The sequence below is a fragment of the Mirounga leonina genome, unplaced genomic scaffold (genome assembly GCF_011800145.1).
Source record: "Mirounga leonina isolate KUSES-001 unplaced genomic scaffold, KU_Mleo_1.0 Mir_154, whole genome shotgun sequence".
Lineage (NCBI taxonomy): Eukaryota > Metazoa > Chordata > Mammalia > Carnivora > Phocidae > Mirounga > Mirounga leonina.
The window spans coordinates 48,192,491-48,214,287 of NW_023270389.1; the positions used below are offsets into that span (position 1 = coordinate 48,192,491).

General features: G+C 38.1%; 1 protein-coding gene across 4 annotated transcripts in view; it reads right to left on the reverse strand.

Annotated features, from left to right (window-relative positions):
• Positions 1-21,797, reverse strand: part of RASAL2 (RAS protein activator like 2) — a 365,020-nt gene that overhangs the window by 61,416 nt on the left and 281,807 nt on the right. For all 4 annotated transcript variants that reach the window (XM_035010715.1, XM_035010714.1, XM_035010713.1 and 1 more), the window contains exon 5: positions 11,427-11,536. In XM_035010715.1, coding sequence (XP_034866606.1) covers positions 11,427-11,536 — 110 coding nt within the window. The remainder of the gene's footprint in view (positions 1-11,426; positions 11,537-21,797) is intronic.

Consider the following 21,797-nt stretch of genomic DNA (forward strand, 5'->3'; position numbering starts at 1 on the left):
TTCTATTACCTTGAACCTCTCAGAATAAGACTATAAAAAGTGGTCAGAGGGGTGCCTGGGTGGCTTAGTCAGGTAAGCATCTGCCTTCAGCTCAGGTCATGATCGAGCCCCTCGTCGAGCTCCCTGCTCAAAGGAGAGTCTGGTTTCCCTCTCTCTGCCCCACCCCCAGCTGTGTGCTCTCTCTCTCAAATAAATAAAATCTTAAAAAAAAAAAAAGTGGTCAGAGTGTAGAGAAGGGAAAGGATTTTGTGAGAGACAATTTTTGGAGAAAGCTGTGAGGCTCATCTCCCTGCCTCCCACCAGAGAAATGGCTAGATGATGCATATAGGGTGAAGTTTGATTCTATCTGGAAAATCTAGATGATAAATGATTAGCTGTTGGTGGCAGAACCTAAGAGGGTTGACGCTTTTAGATTAGCCTGCACTCCTAGAGGTTTGTCAGGGCAGAGGAATTGTGGTATTTCCTGTGGACCAAAGGACTAGAAGGGTAAAGAGACCAGAAGAACAAGAATTTCTCCCCAGAAATTGTGAAAGGAGTTGCTAGTGAACACCTGGGATAGACATATACCCACTAACCTCAATGAAACCATAGATGCGAGCTCCTCAGAGATGAGACATTTGTGAAGAATTCCCCAAAGTACCCCATGAGGGAACAGTAAGCTTTAAACATTGGCCAGGCTCAGACAGCATTATAGAAGGCTAAGATAGTACTAGAACTTTCTTATCCCCTTTTTCCTCCTTTCTGACTTCTCTTGCCCAGGACCTTCTGGCAACTTCTAAAACCATGGCTAGTAAGCTGGAAGGGAAGAGCAGATCAGGAGAGAAGTAAGTAGTTTACAATATTTCCCTCTCCAAAGGAAGGCAGACTCCCTGTAACTGGCTTGGCTGGGACAAGTTCTTAGTTTTGATACCTTGGACTGAACGCCAGTAAGTTCTGAGTCAAGATCTTTTATTTAAAGCCAACACAAGATTAAATAAATGGATTGGCAACCTAAATACAAAAGCTAAAAATCATAAAACTTCTAGAAGACAGCATAGGTGACTATCTCTTGGGACATAAAAAACACTGTAAACATAGCTGGTGGGAATGTAAAATGGTTACAGATACTCTGAAAAAGAATATGGCAGTTTCTTGTATACCTAAACATGTGCGTGCCATCCTACCGAGCAACTACACTCACATGCATTTACACCAGGGAAGTGAAAACTTATGCATATGCAACTTTTCTTCATGTGTACCCAAATGTTCTTCAGTGGGTGAATGATTTCACAATCTCTGGTACATCCATACAGTGGAATACTACTCAGCAATAACAAGGAGCAAACTATTGATAGATGCAACAACTTGGGGGGTTTTCAAGGGCATCCTATGCACTGAAAAAATGGCAATCTTAATTGGTTATATGCTATATGATTCCATTTATATAACACTCTTGAAATAGCAAAACTATAGAGATGGAAAACAAATTAGTGGTTGCTAGAGGACAGGGATGGTTGTGGGGAGGCGGGTAGGACTGTGAAGGGGCAGAAGGAGTTTTTTTCTGGTAATGGAACAAATCTATATCTTGATTGTGGTGGTGATTACACAAATCTATACATAGGATGAAATTGCATAGAACTATGCAGAGCATATGAAAATTGGTGAAAACTGAGTAAAGTCTGTAGTCCAATTAATAGTACTGTACCAAGATCAATTATCTGGTTTTTATATTATAGTACAGTTATAAGATATAGCTATTGGGGGGAGTTGGGGGAGGGGTTTACAAGACTCTACATACTATTTTTTACAATTTCTTGTGAGCATATAAATTCAAAGTAAGTTAAAAAATTAGTTCTAATTAGGAGAAACTCAAGAAGCTCAGTATATTGTCCCAAAATTCTCCCTACAAATGAACACCACACTTAACTTTTAGGTATCTCCTGACAATGAACAAGCCAACTGCTTTAAAACCATGCTTTGTCAGTGGGCCTCAGAATTGAGGACATCACTGTGAAGGTTTTTATTTGAGGGATGTGTGAAGAGGTTAAGAAAATTCTACTCCATGTGTTTATCTTTACTTCAAGACCAGTAAATTTAAGTAGCGTTTCCAGGCAAGGCTGGCCACCCGGCAGACAGTTGGAACCTTGGAATGTCTGATAATGTAGTATGACCACTGTTCTTCAGCATTTCCTCATTTTTTAAACCTTTTAAAAATGCATTTGAATGAAAGGTATAAATATCAGTCTTCTCCTGTCCCAACACCCTTCCACATGACATGGCTTTAATTTGAAAATGTTGCCAATATTGATTCTAGGAAATCACTTTACTGGCTTTTATCTGATTAGATGGCTTTGGAACTATGATGACTTTGTGACATCCTATTGATTTCACCTCTAAAATGTTCCTCCTATCTTGACTCTGCCTCTTCATTCCCAGTGTCACTATCCTCCTTACAGCCTTATTTCCTACAATAGCTCTTTGCTAACTGGTTTCCCAAACTTAGTATGTGCACACCAAATCATTTGAAATTCCATTCCTGGATTAATCTATACATGGCACAATTCTGATTAGGTCATTTCCTTGCTCAAAAGTGTTTAAAGGCTCCCCACTGCTTATATGATAAAATCCAAACTCCTCAGTGTGACTGACATTCAAGGATTTCCCTGTATAAGGAATATTAGGTTGAAAATAATTTTCACTCAGAATTTTAAAGACATTTCTCCATCAACTTCCAGTTTTCAATATTTCTATGAGAATTACAATGTGATCCTCCCACTCTTCCTCTGTATGTAACCTATTTTTTTCTTTCCAGAAGCTTTTAAGATTTTTTTTTTGTCTCGGTGATCTGATATTTCTTGATGATGTGAATTGATGTGTGTGTGTGTGTTTGTGTTGGGGTGGGGGGGGTCTTTTGTCTTTTTTCATTCACTGTGCTGGGAATTTGATGGCCTTTCTAACCTGGACATTTATGTTTTCTTGTTTTGAGACATTTTCTTGTATTGTTTCTTTGACAATTTCCTCTCTGAAGTTTTTCTATGTTCTCTTTTCCTAGAATCTTCTGGGTTGATTTTCTCAATTTCTATTCTACTTTCTGGGACAGTGACTTGACTTGAGCTATAAAAGCTAATGAGGTTATGTGTATGGAAAGATGGGCAGGGTGAAGGGGACTTCAGCTTTTTGATCTGTACTTATGTACTAAAACTTATTTTTTTTAAAGATTTTATTTATTTGTTTTTGAGAGAGAGTGATAGTGCACACAAGCCTGTGCATACACACAAGCAGGGGAGTGGCAGAGGGACAGAGAGAGAGAGAGAGAGAGAGAGAGAGAGAGAGAATCTCAAGCAGACTCCCTGCTGAGTGCTCAAGTTTATTAAAAGATAAACTTTTTAATTCTTAAGCTCTCTTTCTTGTTTCTTTGATGTCCCTTTTCTTGTATCATCTTGTTACTGTTTCATAGATGTACAATCTTATCTTTTGAAAATATTATGCCTTAGGGGCGCATGGATGGCTCAGTCATTAAGCGTCTGACTTCAGCTCAGGTCATGATCCCGGGGTTCTGGGATCGAGCCCCGCATCGGGCTCCCTGCTCAGTGGGAAGCCTGCTTCTCCCTCTCCCACTCCCTCACTTGTGTCCCCTCTCTTGCTGTGTCTCTGTCAAATAAATAAATAAAATCTTAAAAAAAAAAAAAAAGAAAAGAAAATATTATGCTTTAAAGTTGTTTTTGGCTCTGTGCAGTGTTTCTTTTTCTCCTGGGTTGTTTTTTTCTCCCTCCTATTTGTTTGTTTTGCTCTCTTTTATGTTGGAGACTTTCCTCCAATATCTGGAGATTCTTGGTTATCTGTTTATATTTAATAGTAAAGCACTTAAAAAACACGATGGAAGTTTTGTGCACTGGAATGGAGCTTATAGACTAATCAGCTTCATTGTAGAGTATTTCCTGGCCAGCTGTTTCTTGTTTTTTTTTTAATTTAACATTTTTATTGAGGTTGAGATATGATTCACACACCATAAAATCTATCCATTTAAAGTATACAGTTTTCAGTATATTCAGATTTGTGCAATTGTCACCACAATCTAAGCTTAAAACATTTTCATTGCTCCAAAAAGAAGCCTCATGCCCATTAACAGTCATTCCTCATTCGTGACTCCCCCTACCTTATATCCCCAGCCTCTGGCAACCATTAATCTACTGTCTCTACAGATTTGCTTATTCTGGACATTTCTTTTTTTTTTTTCAAAGATTTTATTTATTTATCTGACAGAGAGACACAGCGAGAGAGGGAACACAAGCAGGGGGAGTGGGAGAGGGAGAAGCAGGCTTCCCACAGAGCAGGGAGCCCGATGCGGGGCTCGATCCCAGGACCCCAGGATCATGACCTGAGCCGAAGGCAGACGCTTAACGACTGAGCCACCCAGGCGCCCTATTCTGGACATTTCATATAAATGGAATCATACAAAATATGGTCTTTTGTGATGGTCTTTTTCACTCAGCATAAGGTTTTCAAGATTTATCCATGTTGTAGCATGTTTTAGTACTTCATTCCTTTTTATGGCTGAATAATACACTTGGCCTTAAACAATCCATGTTTGAACTGTGCAGGTCCACTTACAGTGGATTCTTTTTCAGTAAATACAGTACATTACTGTAAATATATTTTCTCTTCCTTAGGATTTTCTGTTTTTAAGGATTTTATTTATTTGACAGAGAGAGACACAGCTAGAGAGGGAACACAAGCAGGGGGAGTGGAAGAGGGAGAAGCAGGCTTCCCACGGAGCAGGGAGCCCGATGCAGGGCTCGATCCCAGGACCCTGGGATCACAACCTGAGCCGGAGGCAGACTAACGACTGAGCCACCCAGGCGCCTCTTTAGGATCTTCTTAATAACATTTTCTTTTCTCTAGCTAACTGTATTGTAAGAATGCAGAATATAATATATATAACATACAAAATATGTGTTAATTGACTGTTTATGTTACCCGTAAGGATTCTGGTCAACAGTGGGCTATTAGCAGTTAGGTTTTTGGGGAGTCAAAAGTTATATGTGGATTTTCGACTGTTGCAGGGGTGGGCGGGGAGAGGGTGGTCAGCACATCTAACCCCTGTGTTGAGTTCAAGGGTCAATTGTAATGCATTGTACGGATATATCATGTTCTGTATATCCATTGATCAGCTGATGGACATTTGGATCATAACCACTTTTTGGCTATTATGAATAATATTGCTATGAATACTCATGTACAAGTTTTTGTGGTGACATAATGTTTTCATTTCTCTTGGATATACTTAGGAGTGGAATTACCATAGAGGTTTGTAAGAGGCGAACACAAATGTTGCTGTCTGTAGGTCTTTTTATCTGGGTTGGTTCAGTTTCTCAAATTTGCTATGTGACAAATGTAAGCCTGACTGCTGGCCTTCTAGAGCTGGGTGGGAGCTGAATCATTGCAGAATTCTGGAGGTGGGTGGGTAAATCAACCTCATTCTTTTGTTACAGACTGTTAGTTTTCTTTCAAATGTCCATCCCTCCCTCCTTAATAACAGACTCTGGCATTACTGGGGGGAAATGATGTACCCAGGTATAACATTTTCCAGCCTCTCTTGCAGAAAGAGATGGTAATGAGACACAACAGAAGTCACTGGATGGGGTTTCAGGGAAATGGCTTTAAAGGGAAAACACTTAACTGGAAGACAGGTGCCCTTTTATGATACCTGAAACATGGGTGCTATGGCTGAAGCTTTAGTAGCTACACTGTATCCAGAAAGAGATCCTTGAAGACCCTAAGGATGGGAGAGGAAAAAGCTCACAAAGAGCCTTGGTCCCTTAGCCCTGGACTGCCCACCTTCAGATTTCTTTTAGGTGAGGAAAAAATAATTTTACTTGTTTAAGCCATTACTATTTGGAGTTATCTGTTAACTACCAGCCAGTGTGAATCCTAAGTGATAGACTTCTTTTCAGAATTTCACTCTGTAGGCAACTAGTCTGATTGTCCCTTAATTTTAAGTAATCTATCATTCAACTTTCTCCTCGTTTCATCAAAGATGGAGTTCATATTTCTTTTCTTATAATGAGTAATTTTTAAGACAAAAAAAGCAGAAGCTTTTTACCTACCAACTTCAAAACTGGAATTTTACCTTTCCAATCTTATTTCCTACCTTCCTGCTTTGTATACCATGAACTATTCAGAATTTCTCTTTAAGCTCCATCATTTCTTATAATCTGTTTTTGCTCATTATTTCTATTCTGAGAAAAGCTCTCTCCCTGTATCTGTTTCTAAGTTCAAATGAGACCTGTTCCATTCATGGGCCACTGCCCAGTAAAGATGTTTCCTGAATATCCAGCAGGAAGTCATCTCAGCCTACCTGTACCATCTTCTCCTGGACACTGACTTCTTTTACTGGACTCTCCTGAGGTCGGGGGCCATGTCTTTAGTTCTCTACATTCCTTTGTAGTACATAGCTTTCTGGAATGTACCTAACCATCACACATGTTACTGTATATCAAATTTGGTTTCTAGAAATATTAATTGGCAAAAGCTTTACTTCGTATGCCTGTGCCCCACAATTTCATAAAGGAAATTCTGAGTTTAAGGACTACTATAAATGGACCCAAAAAGCAACACTGGTAACCAAATTCCACCACAGCCTTATAGCAGAGTTTATGACCAGTAGATCATTGGCTAGACAAACCTGGAGCTGCGAGGGTCTTTCTGATCAGTCAAGTCTGCATGTTAAAATACCCTATTGTATTTTGCACAGAAAAGCTTACTGATCATATTTAGCAAAACTCATTTAAAACTGTGTCTCAGTCATCTTAAGCAGTAACTCAGACCTCATGAGAAAATTTTACCTTTTTATTTTTTTTTAAAAGATTTTATTTATTTATTCATGAGAGACAGAGAGAGAGAGAGAGAGAGGCAGAGGGAGAAGCAGGCTCCCAAGGAGCAGGGAGCCCGATGCGGGACTCGATCCCAGGACCCTGAGATCATGACCTGAGCTGAAGGCAGATGCTTAACCATCTGAGCCACCCAGGCGCCCAAAATTTTACCTTTTTAAAATGCTATGAGTGCAGATAAGTTTTGTGGTTATCAAAAACCTGTAAGAACTCCTATCATGATCACTACTGCATTATTCTCTGATACTTCAAGATAGAATCTCTCTTCGTCTTGAAGTGGGGAGAGATGAAGTGATTTGCACAGGATCATAATGAGAAATGTAATGAGAAACAGATCTCTGACTTCTTCTGTGTTCTGGTCAAATTTGTTGAGGTAGGTCATAAAGAAAAAGATTGGCATATTAGACCAAATGAAAATCTAACACTTCGGGCGCCTGGGTGGCTCAGTCGTTAAGTGGCTGCCTTCAGCTCAGGTCATGATCCCAGAGTCCTGGGATCCAGTCCCACATCGGGCTCCCTGCTCAGCGGGAAGCCTGCTTCTCCCTCTCCCACTCCCCCTACTTGAGTTCTGCTCTCACTGTCTCTGTCAAATAAATAAATAAAATCTTTAAAAAAAAAAAAAGAAAAGAAAATCTAACACTTCTATAAAATTTACTGACACGATTTTAATTTTTCATTATTTATTTATGAGAGAGAGATAGTGTGTGTGTGTGTGTGTGTGTGCAGGTGGAAGGAGGAGCAGAGGGAGAGGGACAAGCAGACTCCCCGCTGAGCGTGTAGCTGGACATGGGGCTTGATCTCATGACCCAGAGATTATGACCTGAGCCTAAATCAAGAGTTGGATGCTTAAGTGACTGAGCCACCCAGGCACCCCTAGAGACATGATTTTTAAAAGACAAGAAATAGACTGGGAGATAATTTTAGCAACATGCATAACAGTGGCTTACAATCCCTAGTAATAATAAAGCACTACTACAAATCAGGGAAAAAAGGACAAAACAGCTCAATAGAAAAATGGGCAAAGCAATAAATAAACAAGTCATAGAAGAAGTGAAAAGATGTTCAACTTATTAGGCATTAGGGAATCACAAAACAAAAAAATGCATCCCCCTGCATCTTTTTTTGAGAGGCAATATAGCATAAAGTTTAAGAATGTAGACTCTAGAGCCAGACTTCCTGGATTTGAACCACAGGTCTGCCATTTTCTAACCTTGTACAATTTACTTATTTCTCTGTGTCTCCGTTTCCTCATCCTCAAAATGAGGTCAATACAGTAACTACCCCATAGGATTTGTTGTAATGATTAGAGTTAGTTTATATAAAATGCTTAGAACAGTGTCTGGCACATAGTAAATACTATATAGGTGTTTATTATTAGTATTTATTCCATCACATTGATACAATGTAAAATGTTATTTAAAAGATTAAAGTAATCCATGGGGTGCCTGGGTGGCTCAGCTGGTTAAGCCTCCTACTCTTGATCTTAGCTCAGGTCTTGATTTCAGAGTCGTGAGTTCAAGCCTCTTGTCCGGCTCCAAAAGATAAAAGTAATCCTACTCTGTTGGTGGAAATGGTAATTACTACAGCTTTTTTGAAGGATAATTTGATAATGTGCATATGCTATATCTAGTAGTTTTACTTCACAAATCTGACTCAATCACATAAGGACAAAAAAAGGTGTATGTTCAGAAATGTCCACTGTATCGCTAGTTTGTGCCCCAAAGGGGGAAACAATTAAAGTATCTATCACAGAAGTGGAATATGTTACAAAAAACTGTAGCATACCAAGAAGGCAGCTGTTAAAATAATGTAGATTTACATGTACTGACATAAAAGTTGTCCAAAATATTTGTATTAAAAAGTAAATCACACAGTAATATGTGTAATATGATTCCACTTATATGAAAATAGGCAAAACATATATATGTGTGCATTTATGTATGGATTTTTAAAGAGGTGTGAAAATATACAACTGCTCATGAGGTTATGTGTATGGAAAGATGGGCAGGGTGAAGGGGACTTCAGCTTTTTGATCTGTACTTATGTACTAAAACTTATATTTTTTAAAGATTTTATTTATTTGTTTTTGAGAGAGAATGATAGTGCACACAAGCCTGTGCACACACACAAGCAGGGGAGTGGCAGGGGAGTGGCAGAGGGACAGAGAGACAGAGAGAGAGAGAGAGAGAGAGAGAGAATCTCAAGCAGACTCCCTGCTGAGTGCTGAGCCCAGTGCTGGGCTCCATCTGAGCCACCCAGGTGCCCCTGTACTGAAAGTTTTTAAAACAAAGACATATGCATTTTACTGTATAATTTAAAAACTGAAAAAAAGGGTTGCTTACTAGGTCTGCTTAGAGTTTCTACGGATTTGACATAAGAACAGAAATGTTTTGCTACTGAGATTTAGACACTATATACCATTTTGGAAGAAATGGCCTGACTTGGGCAATCAATGCATATAACCCAAGAAAACCACAGTTTTTGAAAAAAATCTTTGGTCTCACCCATAAGGGTACTGATTCAAAGAACTCAGTTGATTAATATCTTGTACCTTAATTCTATTTATATGCATCTTCAGATGATCTGAAGGCAAGAGAGCCTGTTTAAAAAAAAAACATTATATATTCAAACTCTAGTGAGTATATCCCTTTATGGGAAGAATAAAGTTTTTGAAAGCTTTCTGTATAAGAAACTTCTATAATTCAAATGGATTTGAAAAATATAAATATTTGAGATTTACTGGCACCTTTTTATTATGCTGTATTTGAGATACAAAGATACTATTGATTGAAGCAGAACTGCATGGAAGGCACACATAATGAATTTAGGTCATCGGAAAGGCTAAATAAAAGTGCACTAGCTATATAATAGCATATAGGAGACTCTAGGAGAATACAATCTAGTGGTAATTCAATCTAAGCATTCCTTTAGGCTACCTAAAGCAAAATGGAAGAGGAGGGAGCAATTCGAAATTATGAAAGTGGTATTTAGTGCAAGTTTAAAAAATAAAGTACTCCTATAAAAACTATTTCCTTGTCACCCAAACATACACATGATGCTGCAGAGTTTAAGAAAGTGGCTACTGAACTGGGAGTGTTTCAGAGGTTGTACAATGTCCTTGTTCTTAAAAACCAGTATTTTGAAAAAATTTGTCATTCCATTTTATTGAGACTTTAAAATGTTTTTAATTCTTAGAAAAACAATCAGCTTTTTAATGATTACTTTAAAACAAAGAGGTATAAAAGAGATAATTAACAACACAACTTTTACACGGCAAATTGGACAGACTTGCAAATTTCACAGAGCACCTCTAAAGTGGTTCAGGGATAAGAATCGCTGATAAAGCAGTATACTGTCTCATCAGCTAAGTATGGGGGACAAGTTACTTCATCCATTAAAAAAGGAGAGGAATTCTCTGCCTGGCAAATCTATAATGTGCCATTACAGAGGCTGTAATCTATATTTGCTTGTTATGTAGATAACTGAAAATAATGGACTTACTAAAAGAAAAAAAATCCAGTATAAATAAGAGTATCAGATATGAAGGGCAGACAGAACTTCAAATCCAAGCTCTACCACCTACTAGCTGTGTGACCTTGGGCAAGTTTCTCAATTTCTTTTGTCTTAGTTCCTCATCTGTAAAATGAGGGTAATAACCATATCTAGGGTTGTAGTACATGAGAGACTACATTAAAAATGCTTGGCAAACAGTAAGCACTCAGTAAATGTTGGTGATGTGTCAAAATACAGCAAGTACCATTTCCTAAATTTTGAACAATATGGAGATACGAAGTATTAAAAATGTGTTCTAAAAACATTCAATGATTTTACAAGGTTGTTATCCTTAATGAGCTACACTTTTGAGGGTTACTCAAGCTGATAGTCCTAATAATCAAAATCTTCCTTTTCATACATGTTTTCTAGATGTGACTGCAAACCAATACAACTGATTCCACAGTACTTTGTGCTGTACACAAAGAACAATGGAGCAGTGAACAGCATGGACTTCAGCCAAATTGCTCAAGTTCAAATACCATTTTTGCTATTTACTAAGCTGTATGACCTTGGGCAAGATTATTTAATCTCTCTGTGCCTCGGATTCTTCATCTACAAAGTGGCGACAATAATATTTATCTTATAGGGTTACTATAAAGATTAAACAAGCTAATGTATATAAAGCATCTAGTGCAGTGCTCAAGACATATTTACTATTGTCATCATCATCCTACAGTCATTCTACAAAAGAAAGACATCTCTGACCACTAGGATTTAATTCTACAGAAACAGCACTTAAATTAGTTCTTACTTTCCAATATTGTAAGATTCTTAAACTGCCTGGGCATGTGAGCCAACACTTTGTACCTTGCCTCAATATGAACAAGACAAAAAAAAAAAAGTGAATTTAGTATTGCATCTTTCCATTGTCATTGATGCAAAGTCAGAGATGACCAAAAATGCCTTATCAAAACCCACTGTAGAACTGCTTTCCCTGTTTAAAACAAAAACAGAAACAAACAGCAAAACTGCTTTCCCTGTTTTAAGCAAGCTTACTCCTACCTGTCATCTGCGTTACGAAGGGATGGAAGCCGAAAGCTAGTGTTTCTGTCAAGTTTTGATTGGCTTTTGGTCCTCTTGATGGAGCCTTTCAGGCGCTTGCTGAAGAACCCCTAGAATGAAAAGGCAGAAGGTGATGGAAGAGAAAACCAAAAGAGCACTTTGCTGTCTCCTTACTCCTCTGCACCACCTCTGGAAAAGATATTAAGATTTTTATAATGAAGACCAAAACAAGAATCCAGCTTTTAATTTTTTAATTTATAAATAACAGTTGCTTGAAGCCACCTGGTAATGTGATGAAAATTTTTTTTTCTTCTAGGATAACTGGGATAATTCAACTTTTTGATAACACTTAACTTCTTATTTCTTAAACATTTTCTATACCAGCTATGGTAGAGAAACTTCTAACTTTGATAACAGAGTTTTAAAAACACAACAATGTAACAGAAAAACATATCCCTTTCTATGAAGAAGTTTCAATAGAAAAGGGCATCCAGTAGGTAGTTTCCTGAACTAAATTAAGGGAGAAAAGGAAATGAGAATAGCATGTGCAAGGGCCCTGAGGTGAAAAGGTACTTAGTGCATTAGAGGAATTTTAAAGAATATACTGATAGTGAGAAGAGAAGCTTTATTATAAGAGCTCCCTGCCCCACAAAACAAAACAAAACAAAACAAAACAAAAAACCCAAACCAAAACAAAAACTCAAAAATAAAAACAGAAAAAACCCTACAATGCCCGTACAAAAATTCCTCAAACAAACAAAAAAGAATTATGTAAGTAGTATAAGGTAATGTGTTGGTAGTCTCAAAAGCGTTAAAATTTGGTCTATATCACCTTGGATACGTTACTTGTAAACTTAAGTTTTAATGTAGCTAAACTATCTTGAAATAGGTATCATTTATGAAACTACTGAAACATCTAGACTTCAGAAGAACAAAGTAGTTTACAGTTTTTGGCCCCCTACTTGCCTCCTACCACTTCCACTAAACTATCTAGAGCTCCTTAAACATTTCCTAGTCTTAGCACCTGGCAAACAATGAGCATCCAATAAAAGTGTGTTGAATAATGGAATAAATGCACGCATGAATGATGACAGTCACTGCTTTCAAGTAACAATTCTATTGTTGGCAAATGAAAGGACATCTTATGGAAGCATATCAAAATGTCTTGAGAAAAAGTTCTAATTCAAAGAAAAGTATTTTGATGCTGGGAAAATGACTCTTTCTAATCACCATGAGATGAATATTATCTTATAAAAGCTATGTACAATAAACATTTCCATAAGGAAGGGAAAGAAATACTGGGTCAAGATCAGCATGTCAAATCTTTTATATTCTTTTAGTTATCACCAAAGCCCACTGTTTTGGGTGAAGACTGTATTAATCAAGATACACTGGGTTATGTTTATCTTATCATCTCAATATCTTAGTAGCACAAAACATGTTCCACATCTATCTATGAGCCGATCAACTAAGGGAGATGGGGGCTTCGCTCTGTGCTACTCACTTAGGGACTTAGGCTACAGGAAGCTCTTCCTCTGCACACCTAAAGTTGCTTCAGAAGAGAAAGGAAATGTGGCAAGTTATGTACTAGTTCTTAAACTTTTATGTCACTTCTGGTCTCATTTCATTGGACAAAAAGTCACATGACCACACGGGATCTCCCCAGGGAAAGGATATACGATTGTATCATGTATCCAGAAAGAAAACTGGGAATATCTGGTGAACAGTAATGTGGACTACCACAGTGCTTACCCATGCCAAGTATTTTGCAAACACAGAATGCACTGCTCCTTTCATTTGAGAAAAATGGAAACAACTTATTTGAATCAGAAGTAAAACTATTTAGCTGACTGAAAAAAAAAATGCTTATATTATTTCTTGTTATTCCCGTAGCCCAAGAATAAGTGTAAAGACTCCTAGAAAATACCACATAGACATAATTCCCTAGGCTGTTTTTTATTATAGGTGCATAGAGATTGACTGGAGGGAAGAAAACAAGAAAACAAAAACTGTTTTTTAAAGTACTACATTTCTTTTTGGTTTTGTTTTTTAAATTTTTTTATTTAAGTTCAATTTAGTTAACATATAGTGTATTATTAGTTTCAGGGGTAGAACTTAGTGATTCATTGGTTGTATACAACACCCAGTGCTCATTACATCATGTGCCCTCCTTAATGTCCATCACCCAGTTACCTCATCCTCCCACACCCTCCAGCAACCCTCAGTTTGTTTCCTATAGTGAAGAGTCTCTTATGGTTTGCCTCCCTCTCTGCTTTTATCTTATTTTATTTTTCCTTCCCTTCCCCTATGTTCATCTGTTTTGTTTCTTAAATTACACATGCGTGAAATCATATGGTATTTGTCTTTCTCTGACTGACTTATTTTGCTCAGCAGAATACCCTCTAGTTCCATCCATGTCGTAGTACACTTCTTTTCTTCTTTTTTTTTTAAGATTTTATTTTTAAGTAATCTCTATATCCAACATGGGGCTTGAACCTACAACCCCGAGATCAAGAGTTGCGTGCTCTACCAGCTGAGTCAACTGGGCTCCCCTAAAGTACTGTATTTCTTAGAGACAGGCATTTATCTGGTCTCCTGTCCAATCTGAGCATTGCTAGGGAAAGTTACTGTCATCTGTTCTCCAAGACAAAGGCTTTATTTACTACTTATTATGTATGATTCAATCAGAATGAGTAACAACATTTGCTCATAAATGTAGTCAGCAAACCAGACCCAAGTTTATGGAATGCTACTTGGACTGTTTATGGTTGGTTCCAAAACCACTCGCCTAAGTTGAGATTTGGCCCAAGGACCTGCCCAAATATCATATAAAAATATATTTCTAGCAAAAATACAGTTAAGCAGTTAACTGAGAATGTACTAGTAGATGTTCACTCATGCAGTACTTTACTTTTTGTGGAACTTACTATATAATACTTTCTTGTTCTAATCCATTTATTTAATAAATATTTGTTTTATGTCTATTTGTTGTAAAGCACTATACCAGGTATTGTAAGGGAATCAAAGATAAAGCAAACACAAACTCTGCCCCAAAGGAGCTTATAGTTTAATATGGGATTTGGAAACTAAATATAATTATATATGACACAATTAGGGAGGTAAGTGTTCTTAATGTCTGGCATATATAATCACAAAATACATTTCTTTGAATCTAGGACACCGTTGATGGTAAGTCATGTTATTATTTTATGTACACTAAGAAAAAAGCTGCCAATTAAACTATAACACAATGCTTTATCACTTAAAATTTTTATTTTGTACTAAAGGAGTTTTTAAAAGACTTACTTAGGCAGGTTTTGTCATATATAGCATAGTGTACACATAAAAAGAAAATATGCAAAATAAATTGGTTAAGGTATTCCTAATGCTTCTTTCTTCTGAACTACTTTTTGACTTGGAGTTGTTCATGTTTTTCCACAGAATATCATTCTGAATCCTTTCAAGAATGTTGATGACAGAGTATCTTAAAAGAGTAACTTACAGGGATGTTAAAATGTGAAAAAAATGTGCATCTTAGAATTGGTAATATGGTATTATTTTAGAGAGGTATATAGGAACTAATTTCAGGACTTCAGAAAAAGACAAGGTTACATCACCTGGAGAAATAAGGGGAAGTTATATGGAAGAAGTGGAATATGGTAGGTCCCAATGGGTAGACAGGATTTGGATTTGGAGGTGCTGGGGAGCTAGGGTGCTGTATGAACCAAAGCCTGAGAAATGTCATGGAGATAAGAACACAATGGGTATCCATTAAGTAGATTTAATCTGGCTCGTATATGATTAGAAGTAGCGAAAAATAAGGTTGGGAAAGTAGTTTGTCCACCTACTAATGCATACTTATTGCTTCCATTGGCCCTTAAGCTTTTGGGGAAGGTGTAATGCTATATCTATCTTAACATCTACCATAGTGTCTAAACTTTAGTAAGCACTCAATATATATGTGAAATTACAGTTGTTCTGGGAATATAGATAAGGGAAAGTTTAAGATAGCCCAGAGTGGTCAGTAATGTTTCACAGAGGTAGTAGAATCTACAACAAAATTCTGTTTTTATCTCCTTGATAAAACTGAAACATGGTTTTCACCTGAGAATATTGTTTAGCTTAGGCTATAAAGGTTGATCTGGCATCAGTCTATTCGGCCATGTGGTCTCCCACGTGTTCAGGAAGACCACTTAAGTGAACAGACGATGCCACTAAAAACTCACTATCTTCAAGCTAGCCTTAGCTCCTACTATGCCTCTGTCCTGGACCAACTATGCAGCGAGCCAGCCTTCCAGTGACATTACCCCCACTAGGAAACCTCGGAGTATAAGGCATGCCCACTTGCCCACTGCCCCTTCTGAGCAACTCCTTATGAACAGATCACTATCCTTTGCACCAAGTAATTCTTCTGCCCTGACTATAGCTTAGGACCAAGGATGGATAACTGACCTAAGAGTCCCTAAAAGAGGGGGTCTGGTAAGAGTTCTGCTGGTAGGATATGGTATCACCTGGTAGCTACCAAATATTCTAGCCTGATTCCTGGCCGTTCCCTGCTTCACGCTTTACCCTCCAGCAACTCTGAGAGCCTGAAATTTTCTACATTTACCATGCATCTCTGCTACTACTCATATTTCCTCCCTTTCCCCTGGCTAAGTCATCCTTTCAGACCCAGCTAAGGCATGATCTCTTCCAGAGTGTTTTTTGACACGTCCTACACCTTACTCTAGAGGAGGTGGCCTTCCTCTGTGCTCCTGAGTATTCCAAATAAATAGAGCTAATCTTACATTTAGCACACTAAACTCTGAACTCAGGGCAGGGATTAAACAATCTTTGCCTTCCCAGGGCAGGTCTGATAGCAGGCAATTTGTAGGGGCTCAGTAAGTGTCTGTAGAATGGAAATAAAACGGGCAGTGAAATGAATAAAAGCCACCGTTGTGCTTTTGATGCAAGTACCAGTGTAGAAAGAGCAGGCAACTCTGAGTCAGAAAGTGTGGCATCAAATCCTGGCTCCAGTTTCTCCTATTGAATGACCTTGGACAAGTCAAAACTTCCAAGTTTCGGATTTCTTACTTGTAAAATGAGGAATAAAAAATCCTCTTCCTAGGGCCACTCCAAAGAATAAGATAACTGAATGGAAAAGTATTTTTAAAATAATGGAAAATGGGTCCCTATAAGTATTAACTGAATGTGAATCTAGGGGGAGAGACTACTGAGTAGGTGAGGTAGAATCATGATTTTCCCCCTTAGAAACTACCACATCAAAGGAAGGGAGGAAAACTAGATGTAAGTTCTACAAATAGCAGGGATTTTTGGCTCTTTTGTTCAGCGATGCATGCCAGTGCCTATAGGGAAACTTGGTACATCATAAGTGCTCAATTAACATTTGTTGACTGAATGAATTTACTGAAGGTTTCCTGGATATGAAGCACTGGCTAGGTGCTTTCTAATACGTAATACTGTGTAATTGATGCAACAACTCCACAAAATAGCCAATCAGCAACTTGCTTTAGGTCACACACTTAATAGATGAGGAGTCAGGATTTAAACCCAGTATATTGAAAACACTTAAAAAGTTTCATTCAGGGCGCCTGGGTGGCTCAGTTGGTTAAGCGACTGCCTTCGGCTCAGGTCATGATCCTGGAGTCCCTGGATCAAGTCCCGCATCGGGCTCCCTGCTCAGCAGGGAGTCTGCTTCTCCCTCTGACCCTGCCCCTCTCATGCTCTCTCTCTATCTCATTCTCTCTCTCAAATAAATAAAATCTAAAAAAAAAAAAAAAAAAAGTTTCATTCATTCATGTATTTATTGAGCACCTTTTATTGGTTTGAGGCACTTGAGATGCTATCAGTGAACAAAACAAACACAAATCTTTGCCTTCATTAGGCTTCATATACTAGTGGAAGGAGACAGACCATAAACCAAGAACATAATAAATTAGTAAAAGACAAGTGCTATAGAAAAATAGAGCCATGTAAAGAGCTGAGAATATAAAGTGGTCACAATAGGCCTTTTGGAGAAAGATTACACTGACTAAAGACTTGAAGGAGGTGAGTTAGCCTGCAGGTATGAGAAGGGAAAAGCATTCCAGGCAACAGGAATCCAACAACATGGATTGGGCAAAGGCTTTAAGGCAGAAGAACTCCTGGTATGTTTCAGAAAGAGCCAATAAGTCAGTGTGGCTGGAGTGGAGAAAGCAATGGGAAGGGTTGTGGGAAATGAGCCAGTGGGTAGAAGTGCTGGTCCCAGTAGCAGGGTGAGTGGCAGATCCATTGTGAGGACTTCACCTTTTATTCTGGTTTCTAAGGAAAGCAACAACAAGTAACAAGACAATCCAAAACAGTCATAAATAAGTAAGCATTTGTTTTTCTGAGAGAAATAACCTTAGCTATGAAAATAGAAATGTGTACTGATTTAATACGGTTTTAAGTAAGAATGTGTGTTATGTGAACCGTTCATTTTCTTTATCAACAGTAGATCACCTATCAACAGCTGGGATACAGAGACGATGTCTGACTTTTCCCAGGGCACACGGCTGCCAAGTGGCAGAGTACAACTTCAAGCCCAGGCAGCCTGACTCTGGAACCCCTTGCTTTTTAACCACTATACTACACTGGTTCTGCACATTCTCATTCCTCTTCAAAATACTGTGGAAGGAGCCGAGATGCCCTTAAACAGATGAATGGATAAAGAAGATGTGGTTCATATATACAATGGAATATTACTCAGCCATCAGGAAGGATGAATACTTCCCATTTACATCAACATGGATGGAAATGGAGGGTATTATGCTGAGTGAAATAAGTCAATCAGAGAAAGACAATTATCATATGGTTTCACTCATATCTGGAATATAAGAAATAGCACAGAGGATCACAGGGGAAGGGAGGGAAAACCGAATGGGAAGAAATCAGTGAAGGAGACAAACCATGACAGAATCTTGACTCTGGGAAACAAACTGAGGGTTGTGGAAGGGGAGGTGGGTGGGGTAACTGGGTGATGGACATTAAGGGGGGCACGTGATGTGAAGAGCACTGAGTGTTATATGCAACTAATAAATCACTGAACACTACATCAAAAACTAATGATGTACTCTATGTTGGCTAACTGAATTTAAATTAAAAAATACAAAATTAAGATATATTCCTACAAAAGGTAAAAACAAACAAAATACTCTAGGCACTATAATATAATGCATTTTCTCCATGTGTATTGTACTTAATTTCTATGCATTTATTATTACAGAATTATATACCACAAAAAAGAAAGAAATGCACTATGACAATTTGAAAATATGCGGGGAAAAAAAGAAGACAAAATGCCCACTAGTGCGACATCTGACTTAGAAAAATTTGCCACCAGGGCTCCTCCCTATATAATTAAACTGAAGTAAAACTGAAACCCTACTGAAATTACTTTTATTTTATTTTATTTTTTTAAAGATTTTTATTTATTTGTCAGAGAGAGAGAGAGAGAGCACAAGCAGGGGGAGCAGCAGAGGGAGAGGGAGAAGCAGGCTCCTCACTGAGCAAGGAGCCCGATGTGGGACTTGATCCCAGGACCCTGGGATCATGACCTGAGCCGAAGGCAGACGCTTAACGACTGAGCCACCCAGGCGTCCCTGAAATTACTTTTATATGTAACTGATTCTGTAGTCACTAGGAGACAAAAATCCAAATATAAGATTTAGAAAGAGATGGATGTCAAGAGGAAAATGCTTCTCTCTTTTACATCAAGTTATGACATCTATGTCTTATGTGAATGTGAGGAGTAAATGATGCTGACTTTAAAATCCAATAGCATCAGTGGAAACAAAGGAAAAGACTACAAATAAACTGATTTCATCCTTCAGACACCAACCTAATCTGAAAACACACTAATAAAACCCTCAAAACAAATCCTACCTTCAAAACAAATCCTACCTCATCCAGGCCTCCTTGGAAATACTGTCACTACAAGCTACAATTCTGAAAAATAGTAGAAAGCTTATCATTTAAACAACTCCATTGTCATAAAGCAAATGATACAACTAAAATGACTTACTTTAATTAGTCGGTACTCCCTCTTTTCTGCCAAAATAAGGCTTAAATTTAGCAACTGCCAGTGAAAGGAAAAGCCAAATGTTGCCTTAATCTGGAGCTTGGGCAATATTAAGAGAAGGGTAAGTTGTTCACCACCTACAAACTGGAGTAACCCCCGAAGACTGAAATTGGCTATCAGGGCCTGATTGGTAACTGAAATGAAACGGCTGCCAGGCAGCCACTCTCAGAAGCCTCCATGACGGTAAGGAGAGCCGCTGACTTGCCCGTGTCCCTTAAGACGTGGAGAAATGGAGGCGGAGAAACATGTCATCACCTTTCACACAGAAGCAGGGTGATGTGCAACACAAGGCCAGGGCCATCCTGTGTGAGACTTTTTCTAATCAGTGGCCACACCAGGGATTAGGGAAATCTATGTGATTTAAGCAATTTTAAGAGCAGTTCCTTAAAATACTACATGACTCACAGTAAGAAAATGCTACCTTGTCAACTAGAAAGGACCCAGGTGAGAATGGTCTCATTCTGGCTTTTCTAAGTTTTAATTAGTAAATTCATTTCTGTGTATTTGTGTATTTTAGCAGTTCACGGAATTATGGATTGCAATTACCTGAGAAGGGTGATGTCCTGTATAAATTATTTCCTTCCTTACTCTTTTAATAGACCTTAGGAACTTATAGATGTTCTGAAAATGTTCACTAGAATCCAGTTGTAGGCAATTAACAAGGAAGAAGGAAAAGGAAGGGTAACTGGAAACATTAAACTCTACTTTCCAGTCATATTTTACTTCCTTAGTTTATCTTCCAGTTATCGGAAGTCCAAATACGAAGGGAGACTCTAGGTAACAAGGTTAACGACAAAACAAATCATTGCAAAGTGCTTTGTAGTTAACAAGCACTTTCAGTGTGGGGATTTCCCCCCTAGTGGGGACTTTTGTTTGTTTTTGTTTTTTGGCAAATTAAAGTGTCAAAGGGAAAAAAGGTCCTATAATAAATCACAATTGTTTTTCTAGCCCAGAGCTGACGAATCACAATCTTTGGGCGTGAAGCACAGTGATCTGCATTTTTAACAATTACCCAATGATTCTCTGGATTCTTTGGATTATTACCTTCCTGTTAAATTTTTTCAAACCTTTTACTTTCAACTTTTGTTTTAAATGTATCTTAAAAAAAAAAAAACATTAGGTCTATTGAGGTATAATTTACAAAAGGAAAATTCATTATATTTGGGTGTGCAATTTGATGAGTTTTAACAAATGTATATACTACTGCAACCAAGATACAGATTTCTACCACCCAAAACATTTCTTTGTGCCACTTTACAGTCAATCCATTCCTCCCACCTCAGCCCCTAGAAACCACTAATCTGCTTTGTCCCTACAGTTTTATCTTTTACATACTCTTATATAAATGGAACTATGCAGAATGGAGTCTTTTATCACCTAGCACACTGTTTTGGGAATTGATCCATGTTATTGCATGTATCAGTAGTCCGTTCCTTTTGATTCCACATATGGATATTCCAAAATATGTTTACCCATTTGCCAACTGACGGGCATTTGGGTTGTTTCCAGTTTGGGTCTATTAAGAATAAATCTGCTAGGGGTGCCTGGGTGGCTCAGTCGTTAAGTGTCAGCCTTCGGCTCAGGTCATGGTCCCGGGGTCCTGGGATCGAGCCCCGCATCGGGCTCCCTGCTCGGCGGGAAACCTGCTTCTCCCTCTCCCACTCCCCCTGCTTGTGTTCCTGCTCTCTCTCTGTCAAATAAATAAATAAAATCTTAAAAAAAAAAAAATAAGTTAAAAAAAAAAGAATAAATCTGCTAAAAAAACGTGTGAACAAGTCCTTACATGGACATATGGTTTGGGAACCACGAAGTTAAAAGCTTGGTTGGAAATTCACAAATACCATGGAGAGATGGCAACTTTTTAAAAGGATACGATGTTAGTGAGATGGAATAGTGGAAGCAACTTGAGAAGGGAAGGAATCCCTGATGTTTTTTCCTTTCTATGTAAAATAATTTTAGATTTACAGAAAATTTGGAAAAATAGTAGAGTTTTCTCTTACCAAACTTCCCCTAACGTTAACATCCTACATAACCATAGTAAAATTATGAAAATGAGAAAATGAACATAGGGTAGGTAGCACATCAACAAATTACAGATCCAATTCTAACGTCACCAGTTTTTCCATTGTATTCATTTTCTATTGCCACTGTAAAAAACTGTCACCACATGGTGGCTTAAACAGTACAAATCTATTATCTTACAGTTCTGTAGGTCAGAAGTCCAACACAGGTCTCACCTGGCTAACATTAAGGTGTCTGCAGGGCTTTATTCC